Source organism: Strigops habroptila, chromosome 4, assembly GCF_004027225.2.
Source record: "Strigops habroptila isolate Jane chromosome 4, bStrHab1.2.pri, whole genome shotgun sequence".
NCBI lineage: Eukaryota > Metazoa > Chordata > Aves > Psittaciformes > Psittacidae > Strigops > Strigops habroptila.
The window spans coordinates 82,131,183-82,157,225 of record NC_046358.1 but is presented as its reverse complement, the minus strand read 5'-3'; the positions used below and the strand labels follow the sequence as shown (position 1 = coordinate 82,157,225).

Below are 26,043 nucleotides of genomic sequence, written 5' to 3'. Positions count from 1 at the left end.
TGCCTTGACATTAGATTTCAGTCTCCAGAGAGCTGCAGGGATGTCTTTTTGACATGTTGACATTAAGGACACTTCTTCCACAGACTCAAACTGGCACAGTTGCTTTCTGCCTCACCATTGCAACAGCAGCTACTGAGCTAAGCTACCAAATTTGGAAGTTTAATTACGAAACCTTTGTGCTTAGCTGTAAACAGATTAAGAATGTAAAAGTACCCTTAAAAAAAAGCCTGTTTGAATAGGAAAGGGAGCCAGGTTTATATAGAGAATTCATATCCATAATTCCCCAGCATTGCAGCAATACCAGTAACACACAAGGAATGACTAATGCTCTAATGTAGGCACACTTCAATTATTTTTTAGTTATTTTTTACTCTCCTGTCACAGCCCTGTGGGATTAGATAATGCAGCCGAGTGCTATCTATACTACTATTACCAGCAGTGGAGCTGCATTGATGGGAACAACAAATCCAAACTGGATTTGCTGCAGACAAGCCCCAAGTGGAAACCATGTGTAGAGGGAGCCTGGAGGCATTTAAAATCCACCAAGAAATACTGATCAGATGTACCCAGTGGCTGATCCTACTCTCGGAAATGGAATGCTATTGTCATACAGGTATAATGGTTCCCATTAATGCAAGAGAAACTGAAAAAAGTTTTCTTCCCAGTCCAAACAGGAAATGTCTCACCATTTCTTTTTCTTCTCCATCTTTCTATACTTTCCCTTTCCTGCTCTGTCTGACTTTACTCTCTCTTTTAGTGCATTGTTGGAGAACATGGCTGGGATCTTTAACTCCGAGGTTAAGTTAAGTTGAGGAAGGAGAATGAGAAGTTCTTAGGAACAAGAAGTTCTTAGGCGTCCTTAGGCAGAAAGACACTGGGGACAGCATGAAAACCCATTGTCACTCCTGGAGCAAGACATTCCCACAACAGCTGCTTAAAGCTCATTCACAATTGAGCATGATGTTGGAACAGCCCTCCAGATTCTTTAAATTTAAAGGGGAGGCGAAAAGGAGATCAATGTTTCAAACACTCTGCCATCCTGCAGAAGTAGCCTTTTGCTGATGCTCAGAAGCGTCAACAATTAAAAGGCAAATACCTGAACATTTCAAAGGCTTGGTGCTTTTAAAACACCAAGGAAGGTCAACCCCCTTTGTTTAAAGTTTGAGGAAGTGAAAGCAGTAAGTTATTTACTATACTACTTTCCAGTAGTTTCCCTTCATCCTCTTTTGTTTATCAAGGGAAGATACTGTCCCTAGGCTGACAGGTTTTAGACTACTGCAATGTGAAATGGCCATGATAATCCTCCCTCTTCCCTTCTCCAGTGGCATCTGGGATGGAAATGCCCACCCAGTTCTCCAAGCTGTGCCAGCAGCAACGTGCTCCCTATCTGCATACACACAGTCGGCCACTGAGAGACACGGCCCATGTGTCCCAAACAGATAGGAGAAAACAGCCAAGGGGGCCACACCACACTGATTGAAGCCAGCTCTAATGCACTGAAATGTTGTCATTCCTCTTGTAGGCTGTTAACAAGGAAGCACAGGGGACTTCTCTGCACGGCATCTTCTCAGCTACACTCAGGGCAGGAAGGAGATAAAGCTTCTGTGCTATACAAGAAAGGGAGATACTGCTGAGGGACTCCCTAAAGTGACCTACGACTGAGAGGTGACACCAATTAGGGTATTTTGTATGAACACATGAAGAGAGTGAGGCCTGCAGAAAGAGATGAAAACACTCAAGGACAAAGAAGCCTTGTTCTGACAACCTTCTCTAGCATTAGCATGATAGACAAAGGGACATAGTCCAAGCACAGATAACCAGGTAAGAAGGGACAAGAGCTCTTTGCTAGAAGCAGTTTATAAAGGGAAGCCAGGTGCCTGGAGTCAAGCCTTTGCTTCCTTATGAGGCTTCTTTCTCCTTAGTATGGCTTCTTCTCTCTATTTTGACTTCTCTTTCCCAAACCTTAATCACTGTCTTTGGCCTTGGAGCTCTCCAGATGGCTTCTGTTTCTTGCTTGTAAAATGATGGAGATGGTCAGGCAGCGCTGAGTGCTTCCCCTGACGTTACTGGCAGAGCAGAGCTTCCCTACATGTGCCAGTTGTGGTGAACAAAATAAAGTCTGTGAACTCCAGGAACACATGTGAAGCTGCAGGCAGAAGGGCAGATGATAACAACTGCAGATAACAGTGGGACATTTGCTTTGTGTCTGCTAGCTTTGCACCAAGAGGTAGATTCAGGTTTTTGAAGACGATAAGAAGAGAGAGGTAAGAAGCAGTTGTCCCTCTGTCCCACTCCTGTTCCTTTACAAGCTACAGTTTCACTTGGAAGAAAGCAAGACAGCCAGGAAACCTTTTCTGAAAGATGATGGTTCAACCAAGGCAGCATTTCAACAGAGGACTTCTAAGAAGGGGATCTCTGTCTCCCAGCTCTTTTTACTGCTTGCCTTTCCCATTGCACTACCAGCATTCAGAGATCATTATTACAAAGAACAATAACAAACCACCCTCATCATTTCTTGTGAATTCTGAAAGTCACCAATGTCACCATCAGTTATAATGACGTAAGTCACTCCCCTCTTCAAACAAATGGATTTACAACCAGTTTAAAGGCTAGTGTCTCTGGGTGCACTCCACCCCTTCTGCTACTTCCTCTCCATGCACACACACTCTCCTCTGCCAGCAGCTGCTGGAAGAAATTACAAATTCCATTATTTTTCATCCAAGCCAGCTTTGAGTATATGGGAGAAGCACTGGAGGCTGCAGGCTCGTTAGCACAGGATTTGTATTGCCACCTTCCATTTTATTCACCTTCCCAAATTAGGTGAAGCATGCCTGCCCCAACCTGTTTAATTAAAATGCAGGTGGTGGAGTCTCCTCAACTCCAGAGCCCACCACACCATCAGAGAGTGACAACAAACTAGTAGAATAAAGCTCTTGATATAGTGGCTGCTCTAACAGAGTCTTAATTTCAGTTGAGCAGAACAGAACCTCTGGTAGCAGCTGCATTTAGGGCTGGGATGAATATCAGTACCCAGCCTCTTGCTGAACACTCACTGCCTTTCCAATCAAAGCCAGCATCCCTGACAGCTGAACTGTTAAATGAATTAACAAGGCGAGAAGGGGGTTTGCCAACGGGGCTGCGACTCCCTTCCTAATTTCTGCAAGTGGTGGCTTTCAATTTTTCTGTCATTTGTCAGGAGATGCACATGGTTCTCTAATGAGCAGGGCAGAGCTGCAGCCAGCTCTAAAAAGGCAATATTACAAGGATCTTCTGGTCTGTGGAGGAGAGAGATCCAGATGCTTGAGGCAGGTGGGGGAAGGAACTGGCTCTGTTCAGACTGAGCAGGCAGGGCATCCTTCCTGGCTGAGCTGAGCACAAGGGCTCCCAAGCCCGCTCTCCTGACACTAGGAAGAATTGCTCTCCATGCCAGCGAGTTTTGCAAACATCCAGGCAGAACTCAGTTTTGGGCCGTTGCTGGAGCTTTGATCTTATGGGTTACTGTAATAAGAAAAAGATTTTGCTCTAAACCACATCCCCAAAACCCAAACCACATCCAGCTCCCTTATGCACCAGGCAAGTCAGAATACAGAAGACTGTTACTCATGTCTGGCCTGTTGCCTACCAGCAAGTTGTTCTCTCCCTAAATTTCTCCTTGCCCATCAGCCAGAGGCAAGTGAGACCTGAGCACTTGGGCTGCCTGGGGAGGCTGTTGGCTGGGGTACAGCTCAATGGCACTCCAGGGCTTGAGAAAAACTCCCCATTGGGTGTTTTTTATTTGTTTGATTGGCCAATCTGCCAGAAGGTTGGTTTTAATGTTTTTTGTTCCAAATTTGTCAGGAGGTTCCATCACTGGAGCTTTTATTGTAAAAACCCAGATACGAGGATAGGAAAATCTTCCAATCTAACCGAGGAGAGGGCAACAGGGAAGGAAGAAATTACAGACACTCTTCCTTCTGCATCATTCATCTGTCTGCACGAGACACAGAAACTGAACAGCCCATCAACCATCTGTATTATTCCCAGGTGCCTACACTGTATGAAACACCCACCAGAACTGCACAGTATTGGGTATTTGACTGAGCTGGCCTAAACCCAGCACACTCTCCCAAAGGCAAGTGCTGTATATTCCTTTTTACAACTGAGAGAGGAATGTTCTTGCACCTACCAGAATTACTGGAACCTTTACGGCAGAAGGAAGCGCTGTTTAACAATACTGAGATGTAAGTTATCTGGGGCCTTCAGCCTGGAGACTGGCTCCCTTCAGTCATTTTGTGTCCAGTGCTATGCCTGTGTTGTCAGCACTTGTTTATTGGGAAGGTTTTCTCTATTTTTAACATGGATGCTCCAGCTGCTGAAGCTAAGCAGACCCATTTTTTCCAGCTTACTGCTTAACTGCCTTTACCATGGGTAAGAACATCAAGCAAACAATAACAACAAAAACTTGTATTTCCACAGTACACTTAAACTCAAAGGTGTCACAAATCAATTTAAAACTTAAATTGCAATACCAGCTCCAATCACTTTACTCACAGTATAAATCACAGCCAGTTCTGGAGGTGGAAGAGGCAGTTCTATAACAAAGTGTAATAACTTCACACAAGAGGGGAAAATCGGCAGGAAGATCCTACAATCATCATTTCTACCGCACGAATCTGAATTGTCCCTAACCAGAGGTAAATCCAAGATCTCTAAAAACCCCACCAGAGTCACACTATAACTTCAGATACACCAGCCCTGCCTGTGAAAAAAGGTCTCCTGGATATATCAGTTTCCTCCCAAGTTTGGCTCCTTCCATTGCCCTGTTCCCTGTCTGAGTTACGATAAGGAAGACCTGGACCATGGGATTAAAGGACACGATGTATCAGCATTTCCTTGTTTTCCCCAGCTGACTTTCTGTGCTGTGTACATGGGTATGAATGCATGTACTGGCTCCATTTGCAGCAGTGAGATATTGAGCTCTGAAACAAAAATGTATTTTGAAGCCAGCTACAGTTGGCTCCACTTGGGGCTTTCTTCACTGCAGTTCCACAAGTAAGAGCAGCAGCAAACTAGAAAAAAATGTAAATATTGCCAGCTGTCTCTGCAGAACCATGCTGCTCTGATTAATTTATGATGTTTTCAGAGGAAGATAGTGAATGTTTCACCATATTTGAAATGAAAAGGTTAAGTAGAGTTTAAAAAATGTGCAGTAGAGTTTAAAAAAGATGTGTTTTGCTTCGGTTTCAGCAATAGAATATTTAATGAATAAGAATAAAATGAATTATTGCTGAGTTTGATAGCTTCTACATCCTGGCCTTGAGACAGAAGAACAAAAGTGTAATCAGATCCCTTCACGGCGGCAGAGTGAACAACAGGAGGGTGAGCGTTGCCTATTCTTGTTCTAAGCTTCAAAAGATACTGCTGCAGAAATTGATACCATAACTAACAGCTGCTTCAGCACCAGCCTCTTTCCAGCTGGGGTCACCATAAATATGGCACCACTGCTGTGGCTGTGAGGAAGACATCAGCTGTTCCAGTCCTGCGCTTCTCTGGGTAGAGTTACCCAGAACAGACTCAGCTGCGCGTTATCTGGGCTCTGCAAAATCACCAGTCTCACAAAGAATGTGTCTAATTAACTGTCTCATCCTGATTTCCACCTCCAGCCTTCCAGTGGAGGGATTTTCACATGATGGACAAGTTACATTCCATAAATAGCCTGAATTCATGCACTAAACCCATAATAAGCAAAGGCATGAATAGCGCCACTGATCCTCAGCTTCTGTAGAGGCTGGATGCAGCTATAAAGTCTGCATGTTCCTAAGTGTAATCATCATCTATGCCTCCAAATCTAGCAGTAAACTAGACATAGTGTCTTCTTGACTTCAAGAGCATAAAAATACAGCAAGGTGTGGCACAGGCACACAGGCTGTATGTCTCTACACAGGCAAAATCTCTACACAGAGAGTTATAAAATAAAAGGAGCAGTTTTCCAAGTCTCCCTTGTTTTGTAGTTTTGTTTCTTTTCCCTTGTGGCTTTCCTGTGCTCCACTTTTCACTTCTTTAACTTCAGTCAATTTTTCCCTCGAGCTAATTTGGTATGAACAGTCATCCTCCTGCAACTCCAAAAAGATTTTCTCTTCTTTCAAATGCCTTTTCTCCCCTCGTTCGTGTAGACCCACTGGCTTTCATTTGGCAGGGAACTGTCAGTGACAACCTATTCCTGGAGAGGACGCTGAAAGAAACTATTAGTGATCATGACTGGGGAATTTTTCACTATCCCTTTTCCTGGACAAATATTGAATATTATCTGGAGAATACTAAAACATGCTGGTAACTTGAAAAGAAAATCAACCAATTTTCCTTTTACCTACCTGCTTCACCCACAAACACTTCCACTGGTGTGCTGGTAGGGCTCTCACCAATTACATTATATGCTGTCATTAATACTTCGTATCTCTTGTATTTCTTCAACTCTGAAAAAGGAAAATATTCCATTATTCTATTACATATTATAGAATATTATTTATCTTACAGGTATTTTTTAGACTCCATCACCTCTTTATCACCAGACTTCTCTCTTGTGAAACACAGCATTAGGACAGTACAATGATGCAACATCTACTTCTATCCTTCCTTAATTCACACATCACAGAAGGATTGCATAATTATGAAAGATCTTTGCAATGAAATGGCAGGATTTTCCAGTGTTTCTTCACACGGTTGCTTCAGTAGAAGGAATCATTCCTGATGAGTAACTAACCAGAAGAGTATCTCCAAGGTCATTTTTAATGACACAACTTTTGTTGTGTCATTCAAAGCAGGACTTTGCTTTGAATGTTTAACACACAGGCTCGTTTTGATCTCTTGTGGTAGAAAAGAACATGGCTTCAAGCCTTTGCCTAACCCCAGGGACTGTGATCTAGGGAATCATTTAGTAACTGCACTGCTCAAGAATGTCAGTTGAAGCAGGTTGAATGCCAGCTGAATGGCTGAAGCAGGGTGCAGAAGAAGATCTGCAGTGGGGAATCTGGAGTCCCATCTGAAGTACTGCATGGGTACCTCTCTCCTTCAAAGCGACCACAGCTTGAACATCAATCACAAAGAGAAAGAAGAATTTGGAGTCTGGACTCAATCTCACAACCAATTTCTTTGCTGACATACAGAAACTACTCTGACTGATGAGGTTGAAGAGTGAGGGCAGTGTAAAAAGACCTAGAGAACCCAACTGTATGAGAGTAATTAACAGATGCAAACGAGGGTGGAGGGGAATCACGTCAATGTCAGTAGGGAAGGCAGCGCCTGAGCTGTTCCAGACTTTGCTTTTGCAGGATGAAAGAATCCATCCTAACAGAAATATTTATCATCCACAATATTTAGCAGTGAAATTAAGAGTAAGGGAGCAATCAATAATATAAATTGCCCTATTTAGATGAGCTTTGAATTGATTAAGACACACATAGCCAGGGGCCCAAATTTCTCCCTTTGCCAATAATATCCGCTGCTATTTATGAATCAGATAGTACTTTTAACTCTGTGGTTGACAGTATGGCATCAGTTTGGGAAGGTTCAATAAGCCTAATCATACAGGTTCATCTAATTTCAATTTCATGGAAGTGTTTACAACTGTTGTGCTCCTGTATGTGACTCATAGTCCACCATCATTCCCCTGTCTCAGGCACACTACAAATGATATCCGATACGTGATCCGTACGTGATAGCATTAAACTCAGATGGACTGCAAAACATGTAGCAGGCAAATCAGCAGTAATGATGCTAAGTTTGTAAACAAACAAACCCCAGTAAGATTTATAAGATATAGTACTGGGTAGCTTGTACAGGGAAACTTTAATTGCTGCCATGAAAAGTCACAAGGGAGATGTTAGTGTTAACTGGATGTGGATGAAAATGGAACACATGAGAGTTCATGCATGCAAGCTTCAGTGGGGATAGGGCTTCATTTTTTTTTTTAAGCTCATCACAATCTGTGACTCAAAAGCCTTGGGCAAAACCTATCTAGTGAACCATCATCACCACAAAGCAACTTGCCTTTTAACTCTGTCGAATGCTATTTTATTCATTTCCAATTGAAAACACCTCTGGAGATGCACATAAATTCATTGGGCTCACTCTAAACTGGCCTCCTACTCCACGGAATGCCTGAGCATCACAATGCTTGAATCACAGGACTAATGATGTGATACAGCTAAACTCAGATGGACTGCAAAATACGTAGCAAGCAAATCAGAATTCATTTAGCATCAGCAATACTGGGTTGTTACAGTCAATAATGTTTTACCTTCCCAGCAGCCACATTTTTACAACAGCTACCTACTTGCATCATCACTGCCTCTTGATGTAGGGAAAGCTAAGGCTTAAAGAAAAAGAAGCTCAAAGAAGCAGAATCATTAATCTGTGTTGATTTCTACTAGATCCACTGAGGAGAACCATAGGAGTTTGTCTGTAGTGTATTTTGAACCATTACAAAGAGTCTCATCTAAAGGCAATATGCACTTACGTGTTAATTCATACGTCGTTAATGCAGAGCTGCTGTTCACTGTCTTGAAGCTGCTTTGGGCTATTCAGGGTAAGCAAAGCAGAAAGCTTGTTACAGTGCAAGGAAATAGTTATTGCAAATGATGTACAGCAGACAGAGGCAAATGATGCAGCACACACATACATAGTTTGAGCTTTAGGACTATACCTTGAAGGGCAATAAAACCACATCACTCTCTTGTAACACATCAAAAGCATCTCACTCACACGGGGCTGTTTCATTTCCTCCTCAAACAGAGAATCTCACAAATACACAACACAGAAATGTTCTGACTCCTAGATTAAATAGAACAAATGTGTAAAAAGGAAACAATTTACAGGGGGGAAACTCTCAGCACTGTATTACCTCCTTATTTCTCAACATGCAAAAATTCAAAACCTTAAGAGCTGCAGGGTAAAGACCTGGAACATGGGCGACAAAAAGCCAACACTTACAATAGAACAGGACCCGTTTCTTTAAATGTGTGTTAGATTCCCCACAGTTTCACTTACAGAATTCAATATTCCTGCTGTGAGCGAATTGTAATCATATGCTAAGCTGTGCAAAACTGGAGGTCAGTGAGGAACAGATGTGTTAAGGTGAGGATTGTCATATTACGAGGAGAAAGAGGGAAATTTCTCTTAAAATACACTTTTCTCCACCCCTTTTTCTCTCTTGACTCCCTGGAGAGGTACAGCACATTTTTTTCTACTCTACAGCTACTAAGAACATAGCTGCAGGGCCAGCCAAGAAGAGGGAAGATAGGAAACCAGTAGGTTTCACAGATTCCCTGGTTTGTGAGACTAGAGAGCATTCAAAGTCATTATTTCATGATTATATACATAGTCAGTCAGCTTTTGTCTGGAAAAATCCCTTATGAATACTTACACCTGTAGGAGCTTTACATCTCTACTCTCTCCTGGTTAAAACTCGGTGCAGTCTGAGAAGTCTCATTCAGCACTGACTGCATAAGTGAGGTCAGAGTCAGGTGCTTACGTTATATTTAAAGCATCCACTTTTTCCACACTCCCACATGAACTACTCTCCCTTTTGTAGAAACCACTTTTATGGGTTCAGGGAGCCATGGAAGATGATGTAAGATATTAGAATAGTCTTGACTCAACCCTATTCTGCTGCTCTTGGAGTATTATCTTATTCTGAATATTCCACATAAAACAGGACAAAAGCTGGCTCCTGTGTGAGCATCTCTCATTGCTGGACCATATATATCTGTCAGGCTACTGAGTGCTCACATCTTTGCCTCAAATCATCTTATTCTGCCTATTCTTCCCTCTGATTTCCTTTCTAGCCTTTGTCTAAAAATTCTTTTCATTTTTCTACCTTCCTTTCCACCTTCCTCCCATGTGAGCCAAAAATCCCAATGACTAACATGGCAAACATGTACCTTAAAAATCTTGCTCGTTTTTGCTGTTTTCTTCCAAAATAGGGACAAGCACTTTGAAATTGTAAAAAATTCTACTTAAAATTTCTCCTCAGCTGTTTATCGATTACAAAAACTACTGAAAAATAGCAAGAAAGAAAAAGGTTCCCAGCTGAGGAAAGTTAACTCTTTTGACTGATGGCAGAACAAAGTATACCAGGGTAATCATGAAATGAAGGTAGCAGAGAGCAGGAAATCAGAGGATATATGGGGGACAGAACATCAGTTCAAGCATGCTGGCATAGATTAGCATGTACCATTACAAGTGATGCTGAGCAGACAGAAGTTACCACCATTTTCCAGCATCTTCAGCCTGAGTTTGTAAAGGCTAGATTATCCCAAGCACTCTTAGACACAATTGTGTGTTATTTCCATGGGGCAAGAGAGCATACAGTGCTTGGCATAACGACGGATTACCCTTCTGGGATATTATAGGGTCCAAAACATAGGCTTACGTGTGAGCTCTGCTCTTAAAGCTGAAGGGCTCTGGATGGTTTTGGTTTCTGTTCCAGATCCAGTGTCGTAATCCAGCTCCCGATAGTAGATCCGGTATCCCAAGAGCAAGCCATTTAGACTCTCAACTTTGGGTGGCTGAAAAACATTCAGATAAGAACAGGCTTGTTAAGATGGGCATTGCAACAAACATCCATCACAACAGGCAGTAGCTGACAGTGGTCCTGTGTGAAGGGACACAGTGATCTCTGGTGAAAACAGCCATGAATAATGTACAGGGAATATACAGGGCCAAAGGTTGTGTGAGTTGAAAAACACAAGTTAAAGGCAACTTTGATGATGTCACACAGCTGTAGCAGTTACAAAAGGCTCTTTATTTAAAACTGACACCTGATGCACTACACTAAGAGCTAAGCTCCTTTCCTTCTTGGTGCACAGAAACTTGTGTGTGACAAAGAACATAAATAAGCATGCCCCTGAAAGTGTGTAGTGCTGGCCACCAACAATGGAACAGCAAAACAGTATTTCACTTCTTCTGAGATGAAAAGAAAGAAATTATGTTGTCAAAGACAGCATTTCTGTAGTGGCTATTTTCCTTGGGGACTGCTCATACAATATTCTTTACTTGGCATGATTTTACTGAAAAGACTGATGAGAAAATAACAAAGAATTGGTGTATTCCAGCTTTGATTAGGAAGATGAAAATACATCTAGTAGCCTCAGAGAGGTATTTAGTCACAGTATAACGGATTCTGGAGTGGTGCATAGGTCCAGTCCCATAGGCAAACCCAGGTCTCCTCTATAACAGCTTGGAGCAGCACAGGATGTATGACCACAGAGCTGACCCAGATATGAGGTTTTTTAGCTTCTGCAACATGCTGGAAGAAGCTCAAAGACATAGTACCTCAGCAAGGATTATCAGCAGCCCCTCACATCTTCCTTCAGCTAGAGATACACAGCCAGAACACTGAAAAGGAGATTTTTGTCCAAATGGCTTGCTTAAATAGAGACAAGCAGAGGGATTCTTTATGTTTGGGGAAAAGAATTACTTTCATGAGTCTAATACAGGCTAAGAACTGCAGAGAAGAAAAGATGCCCTGAGCCATTTATCTTCTAAAGATTCTTGTACTGAAATTTAAGAGGCTGAAAGTATAAATGAAAAGGATTTTAATGATGATCTCACCTTTAATCCAGAAAGATCCCTAGCAGTCTTGAGAACTTTACTAAGGAAAACCTGTCCAATGTGGAAAAATTAACTGCTGGTGTGAAACGCTGTCACAATAGAAGGTAATACCACATGTCATTTTAATGAAGAAAGGAAGACTATTTTTTACAGGAAAGGGGGAAGATATTTGGTAATAACCTAGCATTCTGCTTCCAGAAATGACAAGAATTTTCCATTACTTCATTATGATGGCAAAAGGAGAGTGCGGGCAGTCCTGTCTCAGTGCAGAGGACTTTGCTTTGGCTGAAGGAATTAAGTAGAAAGGTTGCAGTATATGGAAACCAAAAAAGAAAATGATGTGAAGCAGTGTATAAGAAGGCCACACAGCTACCAGGAAAAGGAGGAGAAAATACTCCTGTAAGAAGCAGCCTTCTTTTGCAGTTGTCCTGCCCAGAGCCTGCTGAAAGCAATCCAGATAGTCCTAAGATCTTGCTGTACTTGCTCTGCATGGTTGGAGAACCTCATTCATCATCATTTCAGGCTCATTATTGTGCTTCATCCTTTGGAGAAACTCTGACCACCTTTCACTATTATTTAGCATCTGCCTTACAGAATGACCTAGGAATGAAGATTGTGAGGGACCTCAGGAATCATCAGGACTAGGCCTTCAAGACTGCAGAAAGTCAGCTTCTTAAAGTCTATTTCACAATCAGAACCTCCACCAGAAAACAAGGTGATTTTTCTGCTTCCCAGTATTCCTATTGGAAAGCTGTTCCAAGCCTCACTACCTGCGTGGTTAGAAACCTTCATTTAATTTCCAATCTAAATAATTCATAGCTAGTCTATAACCATTTGTTACTGTGCTAACATTGCTTTTTGGGTTATATTGTTCTTCTCCCTAGGGGGTGTTTACACCCGTGATGTATTTTGAAAAGGGCAATCATATTCCCTCTCGGGTTCCACTGTACAAGGAAAATAAATCAACCTCTTGTACAACAGCCTTTCCTAGTCTCAGATTAAGCCCCTTGTTCAAGGGACTAAGCAAACAGACCAAACACAGTGACAGCCTTCTCCAGGGCTGCCCGATGACATGATCGCTTATGGACCTGCTGAAATGTTCTCCTCTGCAAGGTAGAGATGATGAGATCTGGTTTACTGGAAATTACTCATGTATCTATCACAATCCTTTTTTCTTTTCCATTCTTCTGACTTTCCTCTTTGGTTTTCTATACTATACTGAGGTTGGTTTAGCCCTGATGGTGCATAGCAGAAAAGGGCTCCAGAACACAGCAATGTCCTTGCCTCCCCCTGTCCTGGCAGGGAGGAGTCACAACACAAAGCATGAAGCGTCTTCTCCAGAGACACGGTAAAGGAAGGCCCTGTCCTACCAAGATACATCTTGAGTGCATCACCATAAAGGAGGAGAGAGGCTGCAAGAAAACAAAGCCTATCCAGCATAGAAATAAACTTCACACAATGCAAAATACAGTGAATGTTTCACGAATTGGTATTTCAGGTAATTGTTACCTAGAAGGAAGGTGCTCTTGGAAAGATTCAAAGTATTTTCCTATTTTAACTATTAATATATATATTTTTAATAATAAAAAAAAAAGAAAAAGAAAAAAGGTTGAGGTGGAATATCCTACAGAATCTTAAAAGGAAAACACTGCTGAAGCTGAGAAAGAGACTGTTACTCCCTGCTCTGCCATGTAACTGCCTAACAGATAAAGCTTAATCCCTCATTGTGGTACAACACTGATCTGTTGATAGCAAGCATTGTTTTCTTATGCTTTCATGTGATTCTCCAGTTTTTCCTCCCTTTAAATTTAGGACAGGAAAGCTTAGAAAATAAATGGCTTGAAAACTGCCTTTCTCCTTGCCATGGAAATGATGATTCCTTCCTGAAAAGGGTACTCTGCTAAAAGGTCAGGTCTTCCCCTTCCTATCTGTCTTTCATGGACAAAACTCTGCTTTTGATGTAATGGATTATTTAGGGGTTTGTAGGAAGGCCTGAGGGATCTGCTGAAATAGGTAAAATGATTATGAGTGGCAGCCTGTAATGTATTACAGAAGTAAGAGAAACATTTTCGTGCTGTTTAAAAAAAAAAAAAGAAAGAAAAAAAGACTAAAATGTAAGTTTGAATAATTGTTCTATCTAAGGTAGAAGCAGAACTACACGATCCTGATGTTAACTGTAACATCCTCCAGAACATCTGAACTAACCTTGCATTATTGATACCACAGACCTCAATGGAAATTACATACTTTCTTCTACTTGAAATTTAAAAATCATGGAGTGATTGGACCCAGCAGCTGAAAGCCCAGATAGTGCATCTCCAGTTTGTTTGGTGAATTATTAACACAGCTGCAAGTTAAAAATGTAGCTTTGCTCGGAAATCTCCTCTCCCATTTAACTCGAGTGCTGGTTCCAGTTTACATTATTTCTCAGGCACTGCTGTGAAACTTTCTCTTAATTGGAGGCTATTGTGGGACTTGAAGATTTTTGTTTATTTGAAAAATACAGTACAGTTGAATTACCAGGACCTATTAATACACACGTAGTAATGACATATAATCACCCACAAGCCTCCCTTGAGAAGGCTCTGGCACAACAACCCCCGTTCATTTTCATGTAATAAAAAGCATCCAATTACCCAAACAACCACCTATTTCACATTAACTACACACCAATAATCAGTCAACTGGGGGAATGTTTCTTTCTGCAGCACATCACGCCTCACATCCTCTGTCCTCTCTTGGTGTACCTTTTTTCCTTTGCTAGGGGCTTCTATTAGTAGGTGGGATGGTAGATTTACATCTCTCCACAATTCCTTTGGTACAACTGTTCAACATGTCTCCTATTTGTTCAACACGCTGTGAGCAATGTTACTGCTTAGTATTATGCTGCATGAACTTGGGCCAGGAAGCCAGCAGTACAGCCAGGCATATTTTTAAAGTGCTGCTGCATAGCAATAAACAGACTCTCATAAATATATTTTTTTCTCCAAAAATGCAAGGAGCCCCATCTGTACTGTAAATGCATATGTACATTTTTCACTATAATGCAATCTGTCCAAAGTTATCCTTATTATGTGTGTGGGACGCTGTCCCGGGAACAGAGTGGGCAAAGGCTTTCCAGGATAGGTTATGGATAACGTGCAGTACCCCACTGGGTTCCCTCTATTAATGCTCACTCTGCAAAAAGCAGCCTCAGGCACTGGGTCACAAAATGTTCCGGCATCTCCCAGGAGGCCAGTATAATATATAAAGGCAGGCAGAGGAAATGCCTGTATAAAACGCAGACTTGGCATGAATACTTTTATATCCAACTCAGAGATGTTATGAAGAGCTCAAACTTCCTTTCTTTTCTCTGAAGAAATCTCAGATTTTAGCCCTCAAAGAGCCAAAAGGGCATGTGGAGTTCCCCACAGGTATGAACAGGATCTCAGGCACAGCATGCACTTCTGATTATTTCAGCAGCTGAAGGAGGGAGTATGTGATGTGAGCGACAGAGAGCTTTTGATTACCTGATCTCTACCAATTCCACACTCTGTTAAATGTTTTCAGTGTAAAGCTGCACATCTATTGATATCAATGGAAGGACAGGAGAATCTGTACAGGCAATGATCTTGGGCATCACTACAGAAACTCTTGTTAACTCTCAAGCTTTCCCTCATGTGACACAAAGTAGGAGCAAGTACCAGAAATTTCCATCCATTGCTAACTATATGCCAAGATCAGGAAAATAAGAAAGTAGCTGTAGTCCTTCAACTTTACAATACTTCCAAGCTCAAGAAAATGTCCCTTGAACTGTACCATCAAGTCAAAGCAACCAAAAAATTGTTCCAGAAACATCAAAACTTTTCATGTTACCTACCTGCCACTGCACAAGGACAGATGAAGTCGTGTGGGGAGTTACTAACACAGAACTGGGTGGTTCACCTGGAACTAAACAAGAAATAAAAAGGTAACCAAAGCAGTTATAGCATTAGGGTGGAAAATGAGTGGCTTTTATTAATCAGATTCTCTTTCTTCACTGCTGAAGAAAATCTTCTACCCCAGCTACTACATGGTGAGACTCAAAAGCGATGTGGTGGGTATGACTATCGCCAGCTGGGCAGAAGCCAGCTACTTCCCATACATCCCTTGCTCTACCTGTGGCCTTGGCAATTTCAGCAGGAATAAGAGAAAAGCTGAGGCCGTAAATCTGGAGGGAGCTGCAGCATGCCAGCCACTCACAAACTACTGGATACACATTCAAAAGGAAGTTAAACCAGCTGCACGGAAGCGTCAGCAAGCTGCTCCCAAATTTTCCGTGATATTTTTGCCACAGCTGGGGCAAACCCACCTTGTTTTCAGGAGTTTGTGTCACAACATCACAGACTATTTTAGTTAGGACAGCTTGATTTACCACGGATTAACCCATTCCTATGCCCATGGCGTACAGCACATACCCCCACACACCAGAGCAGCTCAAGTACAGCTTATCAGGAGCTGACAGCCCTCCACAGTGTAATGCTCTAGTGGCAGCACCAGGTTTGCTCAGCAGAATAAATGTTCAGTTTGTTAAGAAGGTGAGAAGCTTTCCCTGCGTTTCCCCATTGCATTGTGAGGAGGCCAAGCACAACTCTGGATTCACTGTAGCTACATTCAAAGAGAATTGAAAATAAAATCTTAAATTCTGAAACAGTCAGTGCTGTCTCATTAGTTACAGCCTGCACTGACACAGCAGCTGCTGTTGAGGAAGGTGGAGAGGCAGGATGTGTTTAAAAGGCTGCTAGGCATGTTACTCAAGTATTACACAGGTTCTTGTTTAACTTAGGATACTCTTGAGCCCTGTCCTCTGTTTTTCTGACTTCAAGATCACCTTCTTTAAACATTCCTTTGCAAAACTGTTTCCTATTTTTATATCTCAATGTCATATTTAACTAGCCATTCCTTGAGCTGCATGAAATACTGGCGACTTCCTAGCACCATATATATGGATGCAGACCAGTATTACCCCATTTCCCAGGCCAAGGGTAAATACTGATGCTTCCTCACACTTCACAGAGTTCCTTTCTCCATTCAAGACATCAGAGCTACTTCTGCATTCAGGCATTGACTTTATACAATCAAGGAATTAGAAGCTGATCTCTAAGGCTAAAAATAAAAGCCTTGTCAATGTCATTCACAGTTTATTAGCCCTGATCTGCAGGATTAAATCCTCATGTTTCCAGGAGCTTCATACTCTTTCTTACTTATAGCTCAGCAATTCTGCCATATTGCAGACTGATGCGGATTGTGTGTGAAAACAATTGAAGAAACTTCTTCAAATGTATGCATGGTTCTGCATTTATTTTTAATGATCTCTTGTAAATTATTCAATTTCTGCAAAGATAATGGTTAGTGCAAAGTTTGGAAGCCAATCAAACAGAGTTTAATTCCATTTTGAGACTCCTGAAAGTATGATTCATGATCAGAGGGCACAGCAGGACACTTAAGGCTGCCTGCTATTAATTCAGCCACATCTCATTACCACCTGTATCAATCTCCTATGAACAAAACTGCACTGGCTATTGAATTTTCATTCCACAGTCCCAGTGGAGAACACACTGCTGTGGGTCCAACAAGCCCAGGAGCAAGCCCATTGCCCACCCCATGGTGATGCCTCCATGTGCCTCTCCTCCTCGCTTACCATCCTGCAGAGTTGTGACTGCCTCAGTCTCTGCACTGAAGTCACTGTCTCCGATGTCATTGGTTGCTTTCACTCGCAGTTTGTAAGAGGTGAAGGGGTTCAAGCTGTGGAATGTAAAAAATAAGGCTGAAATCTTTCTGCATCATTGCAAGGCCTCAGAACAAGCCTCTACAGAGAACCTGCCCATTGGCAACTAACGACACTGAGCAGTTTGTTTCTTCTCCACATCGCCTTTCCTTTGCAGCCTCCCCCACCTGCTTCAGGACATGGGGGTGTTTGCACTCTTGCTGCCTTCAGCATTACCTCAGATTTCCATTAGCCTGAGTTCCTCAAGACTCTTATGGATTCACAGCCGAGTTGGGCTCCAGAAAACAGTCATGAAGTTGCAGTTCATGTAGCAGCCTATGACTGGGGCTTGTTGGAAAGGACATGATCAGCTGATATTTCCATGGCTGTGCAAAACCTGGCTTTCAAGGAGCTGTGCCTGAGATGTCCTCAAAACTGATCTGTGGGTCAGCTCATGCTCAGTGCATGGATGAGGATGACAAGTAGACAGGAGGCTGGCAATGTGCCCAGGGCCAGCCAGGGCACAACAGGCACTGGAATTCTGAGCACCAGCCTTCTGACTAATCCTCTACACTATACTGTTTGATCAGTGTGTTTTATTCGTACTGAATTTCAAATTAATGCTATTACCTGGATTATTTAATAAAGAGAGTAACAACAGGTTCCCTGCAGATCTTTTATCTATGCAGTGCTTTAAGATATGCAAAGAGCGATTTCCAACTGACATAACCTTCGCAAAGATCCTTCTGTCTTGGCTTGGCAGGGGAAGGTGGCGGGGAGGCTGCCACTTGAGTCACTTGCAGAGCCTAGAAATGCAGAGCTGTGAGTTACGGGGGATTTAGCTAATTAATTGGTAGTGTCTAGCCATCAGCTGGCAGATGTAACACTGACTACAAACCCAAGTAAAGTTACTTGTAAGGAATGATTAAACAGCAAGGGATAATGCATTCTGATGGGCAGCACTCTCACATCACCTGTGTACTTCTCTTCTGGACTTTGACAGGAAAATGCTTTTAGCAAGGGGCAGAAGAAATCTCTTTCAATAGTGCCACTCTATTAGGACACCATTATGTATCTACAGCTAGTTGAGTAATTTGAGTAATCTCAGATTATTTCTTGATCTTTTGCTTTCAGTAACACCAATGTCAAGTCTAAATGACATAGTTGGTTTCCTTGATTTTACAGCTTTTGACTGGAAAGATACTGTGTATAATTCAGGGTGGGTGTAAGACCTCCAAGGTCAATGTATCAGGTCTATATTTGTACCTATAATTAACAAGCTTTATTTTTTCTGCAGCTAACACAAAAGAATAGCAATGGATCTGTATTTTTTGGCACATGACCAGTGAGCTGCCATATACCACAGCTACTGATGTTTTTCTAACAGACCAGAAAAATCTGTATCTGGATGCTTTGAATACTTGATTCTACAAAGCTCTTGGCCTTTTAGAAATAATCTGATTTGTACTAGCTCATCAACAGAGGAAATGGACAGCAAAACAAGTACCTTTACACAGGCATTCAATTGCTTTCACTGCTGTTCCAAGGACTTTAATTACAACAGCATCGCTGAGGATATAATGAAGCCTGAGTAAAAAAGTTTAAACATTCTGATGCTATCTATAAACTTCAGCATGGAAAATACAGCTAGAAATGGTTCTCATTTCATCTGGAAAAGCTTATATAGAGATAATTGCAATGCAGCATTGAGAATGGATTTTAACACCAGTCACTGCTGAAAGGATTTTTAACTAGTTGTATTTTAGAGAACATTGTGTAGCTACCTATAGTTTAGCCTGAGTAATGCTATCTATGGTGCTGAGCTTTCAGGAAAGGCTTCAAAAAGATGCACTGCAATCCAGCTTTAATTAGATTTATTGCATGACCTTCAGCAAATCTCTCAACTGCTGTCCATAACACCACCTCTAAAACAAGAGCAGTGGCCTCACTTAACCTCTCTCCCCCAAAAAGACTATGAAGCTCAGTGATGCTTGCTTTGGTTTCCTAACTCTTGGAAGGGGAAAGTGTGGGAATTTCTATGCTAGCCTGGGATCATATGGTACCTTTCAATAATGCAGGATGTCGCCTCGTGGCTGATGGAAGAGGAGTAGGTTTGCCAGTCTCCATTTGGCAGTTCTCGCACTTGTACTGTAAAGTATCGTATTGGTGAAGATCCATCACTTCCAGGGACCCACGTCAACAGCAGACTCCGTGATGTCACATCACCCTGGGGGGTCATCACCTGCCTGGGAGGTGCTGGTCGTTCTGCAAGTAAACCATAATTCGGTGCTGCTCTGAGAGGCAATTCAAGCTAACGTAAAGCGTGATCTGATTTTCATAGTGGTAACGCCACAGGACATTGCACTGTTGGATTTGCCCTGTGTAGTATAAAAGCCATCCCATTCCTTAAGCTTCTACTGCAAAGAGCAGTAAAACTGATTTTATCTCCATGCATAAAAGGTCACCATCAAATATACACTTTCCTAGAAACAGACCTCGAACCTGGTCTTAGCCTGGCAGGTTAAAGAAAAATCACTAGGACCAGCAGCCAAGCAAACCAAGGAAATCTCTAATGAAACTTAGCTATGCTTCTAGCTGCAATCGCTCTTTTGACTGAATTTGCCTGTAAATTAGTTTACTTTTTAACCTATGCTTACTGCTTTTTTAACTATTTACTACTTGGTACTATGTAAAGTAGTAAATAGTAAATTTACCATTTACTATATAGTAAATTTACTATATATACTACAAATTTAGTATATATGGTGCTATGGGACTGTGTTCTCCATCTGCTATGTAGCATTCTTTTCCACCAGCTGCACCCTAGCTGAGGCATGAAGAAGAGGAAGGGATGAGCTGGAACAGGCTGCTGTGTAGCAGAGTCCAAATGCATGACTTACATCTGATACTGAATTCCTGCACCAGCTCACTCTGGCAAGGAACTGGGAACCATCAGCAGCTCCTGCTGCTGCTGCTTCCAAACCCCAGCTTGGATATAGTGCAGAGCTGAGCTTGAGCACCTGCTGCAGTTCACTTCCAGACCTCCCCAGTTCTTCTTTTCATACCCACTAACCTTGAACCTGCAAAGTCAAACCAGCCAGTGCCAATGCTGAGGGAGATCTCTTCAGGGTAATTACCCGTACACCTTTTAGATGAGGCAGGGAATGGTAATGCAGGTGTAAGCATGCCAGTCCCTAACTGTTCCAATATAGATCTCCTTTCCCGTCAGTGTGTCTCCGCACTCCATCGATTTCAATAAAGAAACTCTATAGAGTAAGGAATAATTATTTAATTGTTTATCATGAAGATTATTGATTCTGATTAAAATGTGTGGCATGTAATAAAGCAGGAATTGATTGGAGACACCACGGTGACTTGCTTTTGAGAAGCAATTCAATTCAACTTCATCAGCACTTGTTTCCATAAACACACCTCCGCCTGCCCAATTCCTCACAGCACCGCCATGGTGAGCACTTCATTTCCCTGCCATTCCCTAAAACCATTTCCTGTATGTTTTGGCATTTCTCTGCAGCCTGCTCTTGCTGACATCGGTGCCCAAAGACTTGTAAGCTATTAGCTGGAGGAAGCCCTCAGTGCCAGCAGCCTGCAAGCTAGAGTACAATGCAAAAGGTCAATGCCTTACACTGACAGGCTGAGACAGGTATTCAGGGTTACTCTATCAGAGGAAGCAAGTGTCGTACAGGGATTTAATACTCTCTGCTGATAAGCTTTAACCAGGTTGCAGTTTTAAGCAGGTCAGATCTTGCAGTCAGTCTCCCATGATTGGGTTTCCTTCTGCTGCTAATGGGAGATCCTTAAAATCTCATGTGTTGCAAGATATACTTCCTGACTGTTTGTACAAATCCATTAGTATAAAGAGTTTATGTACGGGAGTTTAGCCACAAGCAAATGCTAAGGGGAGCTCTTTGTGCAGGAATGTGAGGCCAGGCCATATGACTCAATGGACTACTTTTCATTTCTTACTACGTTTACATTTTCTGGCTGTTCTGCCCTGATCACTGGTGTTGACTATAGTGGAGGGTATCAGACCACTGTGTAGATTCAAAGCACTACAGAAGAACCTCTGGCGAATACAGCTACAATGCAACTTGGGATCTATAAATCACAGCCATCGTTGTAAAATGTAAAGATTGGTATTGACATTATCCAAGGAATTTATACGGACAAGAGTGACCAATTTTGCTAATTTTCAAGGGAATTTTTGTGACTGCCTACCTTAGCATCAAGGACTATACGCATTTTTATTAATGGAAATCAAGTATCTTTTCACTGTAATGTTTTGTCATATATACAAATTTCAGGTCAGTTTGTTTGTTTAGTTGTTAGCAGAACAGCTGCACTGCATAAGTTTCTTTATCATTCCCTCATCACTCTTGCTGATGTGAGATTACACATTCTTCTCTCTACACTTTACATATGGGATCACTTCAGTTAACTCTCAGTGCCTTGGGACTCAGTTCCGTAGCATGCACAGAGACTCAGCAGAGCCATCCATCACACAGAGAAAGGGTTCATTTTATACTATGACTTGCCTATTCAAGATAACCCTGAAGCATTAATAGCAACAAGGGATCATTGTTCCTGCAGAGGAGCTGGAAGTTCTGCCTTGAGCTATTGTGTATCCAGCAACAGCTTGTGCAGAGTCTGAGAAATGTGAGCACATGTTATTGAAAAGGAAAGGCTCTGAGCTTTGAGTATTCACTTTATTGGGCATGGTGGATCTTTCTGAAACTTCCACAGGTTGGACTTTAAACTTTGACAGCAATCAGACAAGGGTGGAAAAACCCCTGAGCTGACGAATCTCTTTGATGGACAGTATCTTCAGCAGAGGCAGTTTAAGTTTCCTAATACAGCCCTAAAGGTTCTTTTTCTGAGGACTGCACTGTTGCGCACTGGGCAGGCTGCACATGACCTGGAGAACTATGCCAGTGGGAATTTTAACACCAACCAGACAGGTCAGAAGTAGTTGAATTGCACCCCACAGATCCTCGCTGCTGGTGGTTGAACACCAGGCCAATAGGCTCTCTTTTAGAAAAGTTATAGGAAAATTATACGGAAGATATTGTGGGCAAATAGCATGGGAAATCCTTACTCTTGCTCTAAGTGATTTGCAAGGTGTAGAAAGGACTTAATGTAAGAGTTTGCTAAGTAGGCACTCTTTAAGAACTAAAACTAAATATAATTGCTGATATTATAGAGCAAGGCTTGGGCAAAAGCCAAGACCAGGCACACAAGCACATGCAAAAGTGCTAACAGTAGTTGAAAGACATCAATGGAAGTCTGCCCTAGTTACCTGCTGAAGTGTGCTTCTCTCTGAACTGTGATTTTTATAAATCTCAGAAGTTGCATGGTTCTAATTTTTGAGGAAGTTTTCTTGAAGATCGATATCCAACAGTGCAATGGGTCAGGCTGGCACAAAATCCAGTGATGCACAAGGGAGTCATGCTGGCATACGGTACAAGACCAGCGGAAAACCACACTCATGTTCTGTACCAATATATTCTCTTTTAGCTCCGAATTTAAAAAAAGAAGAAATGCTGATGCAGAGGTAGAAAATACACTTTTTCTAACTGGCAGCTCTAGAGATCTGTTCTAAGACTGGAGAATGGAGCGGTTACTTAGCCAAAGCATTAGAAACAACAAGGATGCAGAGCAGATTCTGCAATACTTTGTCTTTCACATTTTGATATGTTTGGTATCTAAGCATCTGGCTTCATTTATACACATGTAACTCCTGCTTTCTTCAAGGAGGTTCCCTACGGAACAGAATTTGAATGGAGATTCAGAATGCAAATAACCATTCTATGGCTGATAGAAGAAGGAGAAAAATTCTGGGCTTCAGATGCAAACGCTCTGCTTCAATGTGCAGCAGAGAAAGGCCAGAGTAATTACCAACATGTTAGGTCTGGACTGACGTACAATGGAGGAGCCGTGGAGAAATCCTGCAACATCACCTTTCATTTTGCATTCCCTAATCAATATAATTCATCCATCACTTACTTTCTTAAGATTTCAATCTTTCTAGAAAATGAGAGAGTGGAAAAAAAGATCTGACTGCAGAAGGAGGCTGCATATGGCCAATATAGCAGCTGATGGAAAAATCAATCTCCAACAGCCTGGCAGGTTAGAAGAACTGTGTCTCATAAAAGTCTGTCTTGCTCACTAGGTTTCTCAAATCACGATGTTGCTATGGTTGGGGGCAGGTTTTTGGGGTGAGGAGGAGGTGGTGTACAGGCTGTAGCCTGTTATTAAAATTCCCCTAAGTGGAGCACAGGCTCCAAGGCATGCAACAGAATGTACTTCAACCTGTGGCTGCAAGCATTACCTCTTTTTTCTGTTGTGATCACTGTGGCTTCCAGAGGCTCCCCCCAGCCCTGCCTGGTCTTGGCAGATGTCCGGAAGATGTATGCTGACTCAGGGCTGAGATCTGTAGCAGTAAACTGCCTGACTGTTGAGCCAACCTCCACCGTTGTGAACTTGTTCGGGCTGCTGCTGGCCAGACGGTAGGCGATTTGATACCCTGAAATCACAGCAGCAAGAAGGGAGAGAAAAAGGGTTAGGATTTATTTTCTAGCAGGTACAAAAGAGCACCAAAACTATTAGTTTAACATAATTACTTGTTTAGCTGATGCCAAAGTAATTTACTTTCTTTAGTGTTATAAAACTCTGCTCTATGGCAGCCCCCCCAGACTGGCACCATACATTAAGAGGGGAATCACACAGTGGCACACAAGGGTCTACCGAATATTATCTGCCGTGAAACAGATTTCACTTTCCATTCTTTATACCAACAAGATACAAAACCAGCTTAATCTTTCCTGAGCATACTGGTAGCATTTTGGAAAGGCAAAGGAACAAACTGAGTCCGTGCAATTAATGTCACCTGGTTAAGCCAGTTCAAGACAACGCTCTCTGTTTCAGCTTTCCACCCAAGCACACATGTACATGTGTATGCACACACTCCTACATGCTGTTCCACCCTCTCACAGGCTCAAACTAAAGGTTCTTCAGCTGCAGAGCAGTTGGACTGCCCAAACCATGCAGCTCCCACACTGCTCAAGTAAAGGTTTGCTCCTGCTTTTAGCGCTTGTCTTTTTCTCAGCTCTCCCACTCCCCTGTATCTATACAGCGAGTGCCAGAACTGCCAACAAAAGCATCCTCCTTCTGTCATTCCACATTGCTGCCCTTGCCCACAGCCCAAGGAAGAAGCCTGCAAGCTGTGAGGTCCTGCTTCAACCAAGCAGCACTCAATAATCAATTTTGTTGATGCCTGTAAGTGATAACCCCATTCCAACCTGCCTGATAATTGGGCCTTCACAGTTTAGGCTGTATTATTAATGATCCAACCGTGCAAAGGAGGGTTTCCAGAGTCCTCACGCACCACTAACAACAACTGTCCCCCAAAGAGGATCTGCCAAATGTTCAAACCCATTCTGTAAACCCAGCAATTGAATCAGGCTCTCACTTCTGGAGCTCAATGGTTACTTTCAGTCCAGCTGCTGACTTCCAAAATCAATTAATACCAGAACTGGTGTGGGGCTTTTATTGCCCAAGCTGAATACAGTTGTATGATTAAACGCTTCATGGAGTTACACAGGGCAGAGGGCAGCCAACAAATCCAAATCAAACCAGCTGAAAACAAAACAGTCATGACACGATTCTGCCAACCCTCTGCTCATCTTCTGAATGAGAAAGGGGTCTGCAGCACCTGAGACCATCTCTTTCTCTTGGAATTAATATCCCAGCTAGAGTTTGAACTCCCACCACATTTTGGCTGTAACAAGATCAAGGGGAGCCAAACCTGGCATGCTTCATTTGTGAAGGTCAGTGCATGAAAAATGTGATTTTTATCTTACCTGTGGCTGTTACACAAAATCAATGACATTTATTTCCCCACTGTGAATATGCATCAATTGCCACATGCCTACTCACAGAAAAAGCACAGAGTTCCAATGCTCTCCTGAATGAATGGCATACTTCTGTGTGGTGCACGCTGTCACAAACAGTGGAATTTAATTGGGATACAGATGGTATTAATTTTGGTGTGCTGACTCTCACAGTGCCATTGACAATGCACCAGTGTTTCCCTGTCCTCTTTTCTTTGGCAGCTGCTAAGGGATGTGGGGCAACAGCCGTAGCTGCCTCACATGGAACAAATTTGATGGCACTGACACCTCAAAGAGTGACTTGGCTTTTACAAGCACCTGTGGCTTGAGCCTGAGCTCTCATGGGCTGCAGTTACAAATAGGTTTGGGTACAGAGCTGACTCACTGCAGTGCCTTAACGTGCTGCATGCGCACACGTTTGAAAAGGGGCATCAGCAGTGAAAGGCTCTGAGCACCTGAGAGGGCTCACCTCCTGCTGCCTGGGGTACCCACACACCGCACGGCAGCTGCTCTGTCAGGCATATTCTTACAGTAACATCTCCACAGCTGGGTGGATAGCATTAGGCTACTTAAAATGCTGGAAGGAATGTCCTGTGAGGAGCAGCTAAGGGCTTTGGGCTGGTCTAGTTTGGAGAAAAAGAAGCTGAGAGGTGACCTCATCCCTCTCCACAGCTTCCTGAGGAGGGGAAGTGGAGAGGGAGGTGCTGATCTCCTCTCCTTGGTATCCAGTGATAGGATGCATGGGAATGGTTCAGAGCTGTGCCACAGGAGGTTTAGACTCAACATTAGGAAGCATTTCTTTACTGAGAGGGTGAACAAACA

General features: G+C 42.5%; 1 protein-coding gene across 3 annotated transcripts in view; it reads right to left on the bottom strand.

The window, feature by feature from the left end:
• The window catches only part of SDK1 (sidekick cell adhesion molecule 1), a 411,662-nt gene that overhangs the window by 42,027 nt on the left and 343,592 nt on the right, over positions 1–26,043 (bottom strand). For 2 of the 3 annotated variants that reach the window (XM_030484559.1, XM_030484560.1), the window contains exons 30-36: positions 23,661–23,855; positions 19,378–19,579; positions 17,249–17,352; positions 15,449–15,519; positions 10,409–10,544; positions 8,495–8,554; positions 6,351–6,452 (exon numbers count right to left, since the gene is read on the bottom strand). In XM_030484559.1, the coding sequence (XP_030340419.1) occupies positions 6,351–6,452; positions 8,495–8,554; positions 10,409–10,544; positions 15,449–15,519; positions 17,249–17,352; positions 19,378–19,579; positions 23,661–23,855 (870 nt within the window). The remainder of the gene's footprint in view (positions 1–6,350; positions 6,453–8,494; positions 8,555–10,408; positions 10,545–15,448; positions 15,520–17,248; positions 17,353–19,377; positions 19,580–23,660; positions 23,856–26,043) is intronic. The other variant, XM_030484561.1, reaches the window with a different exon arrangement.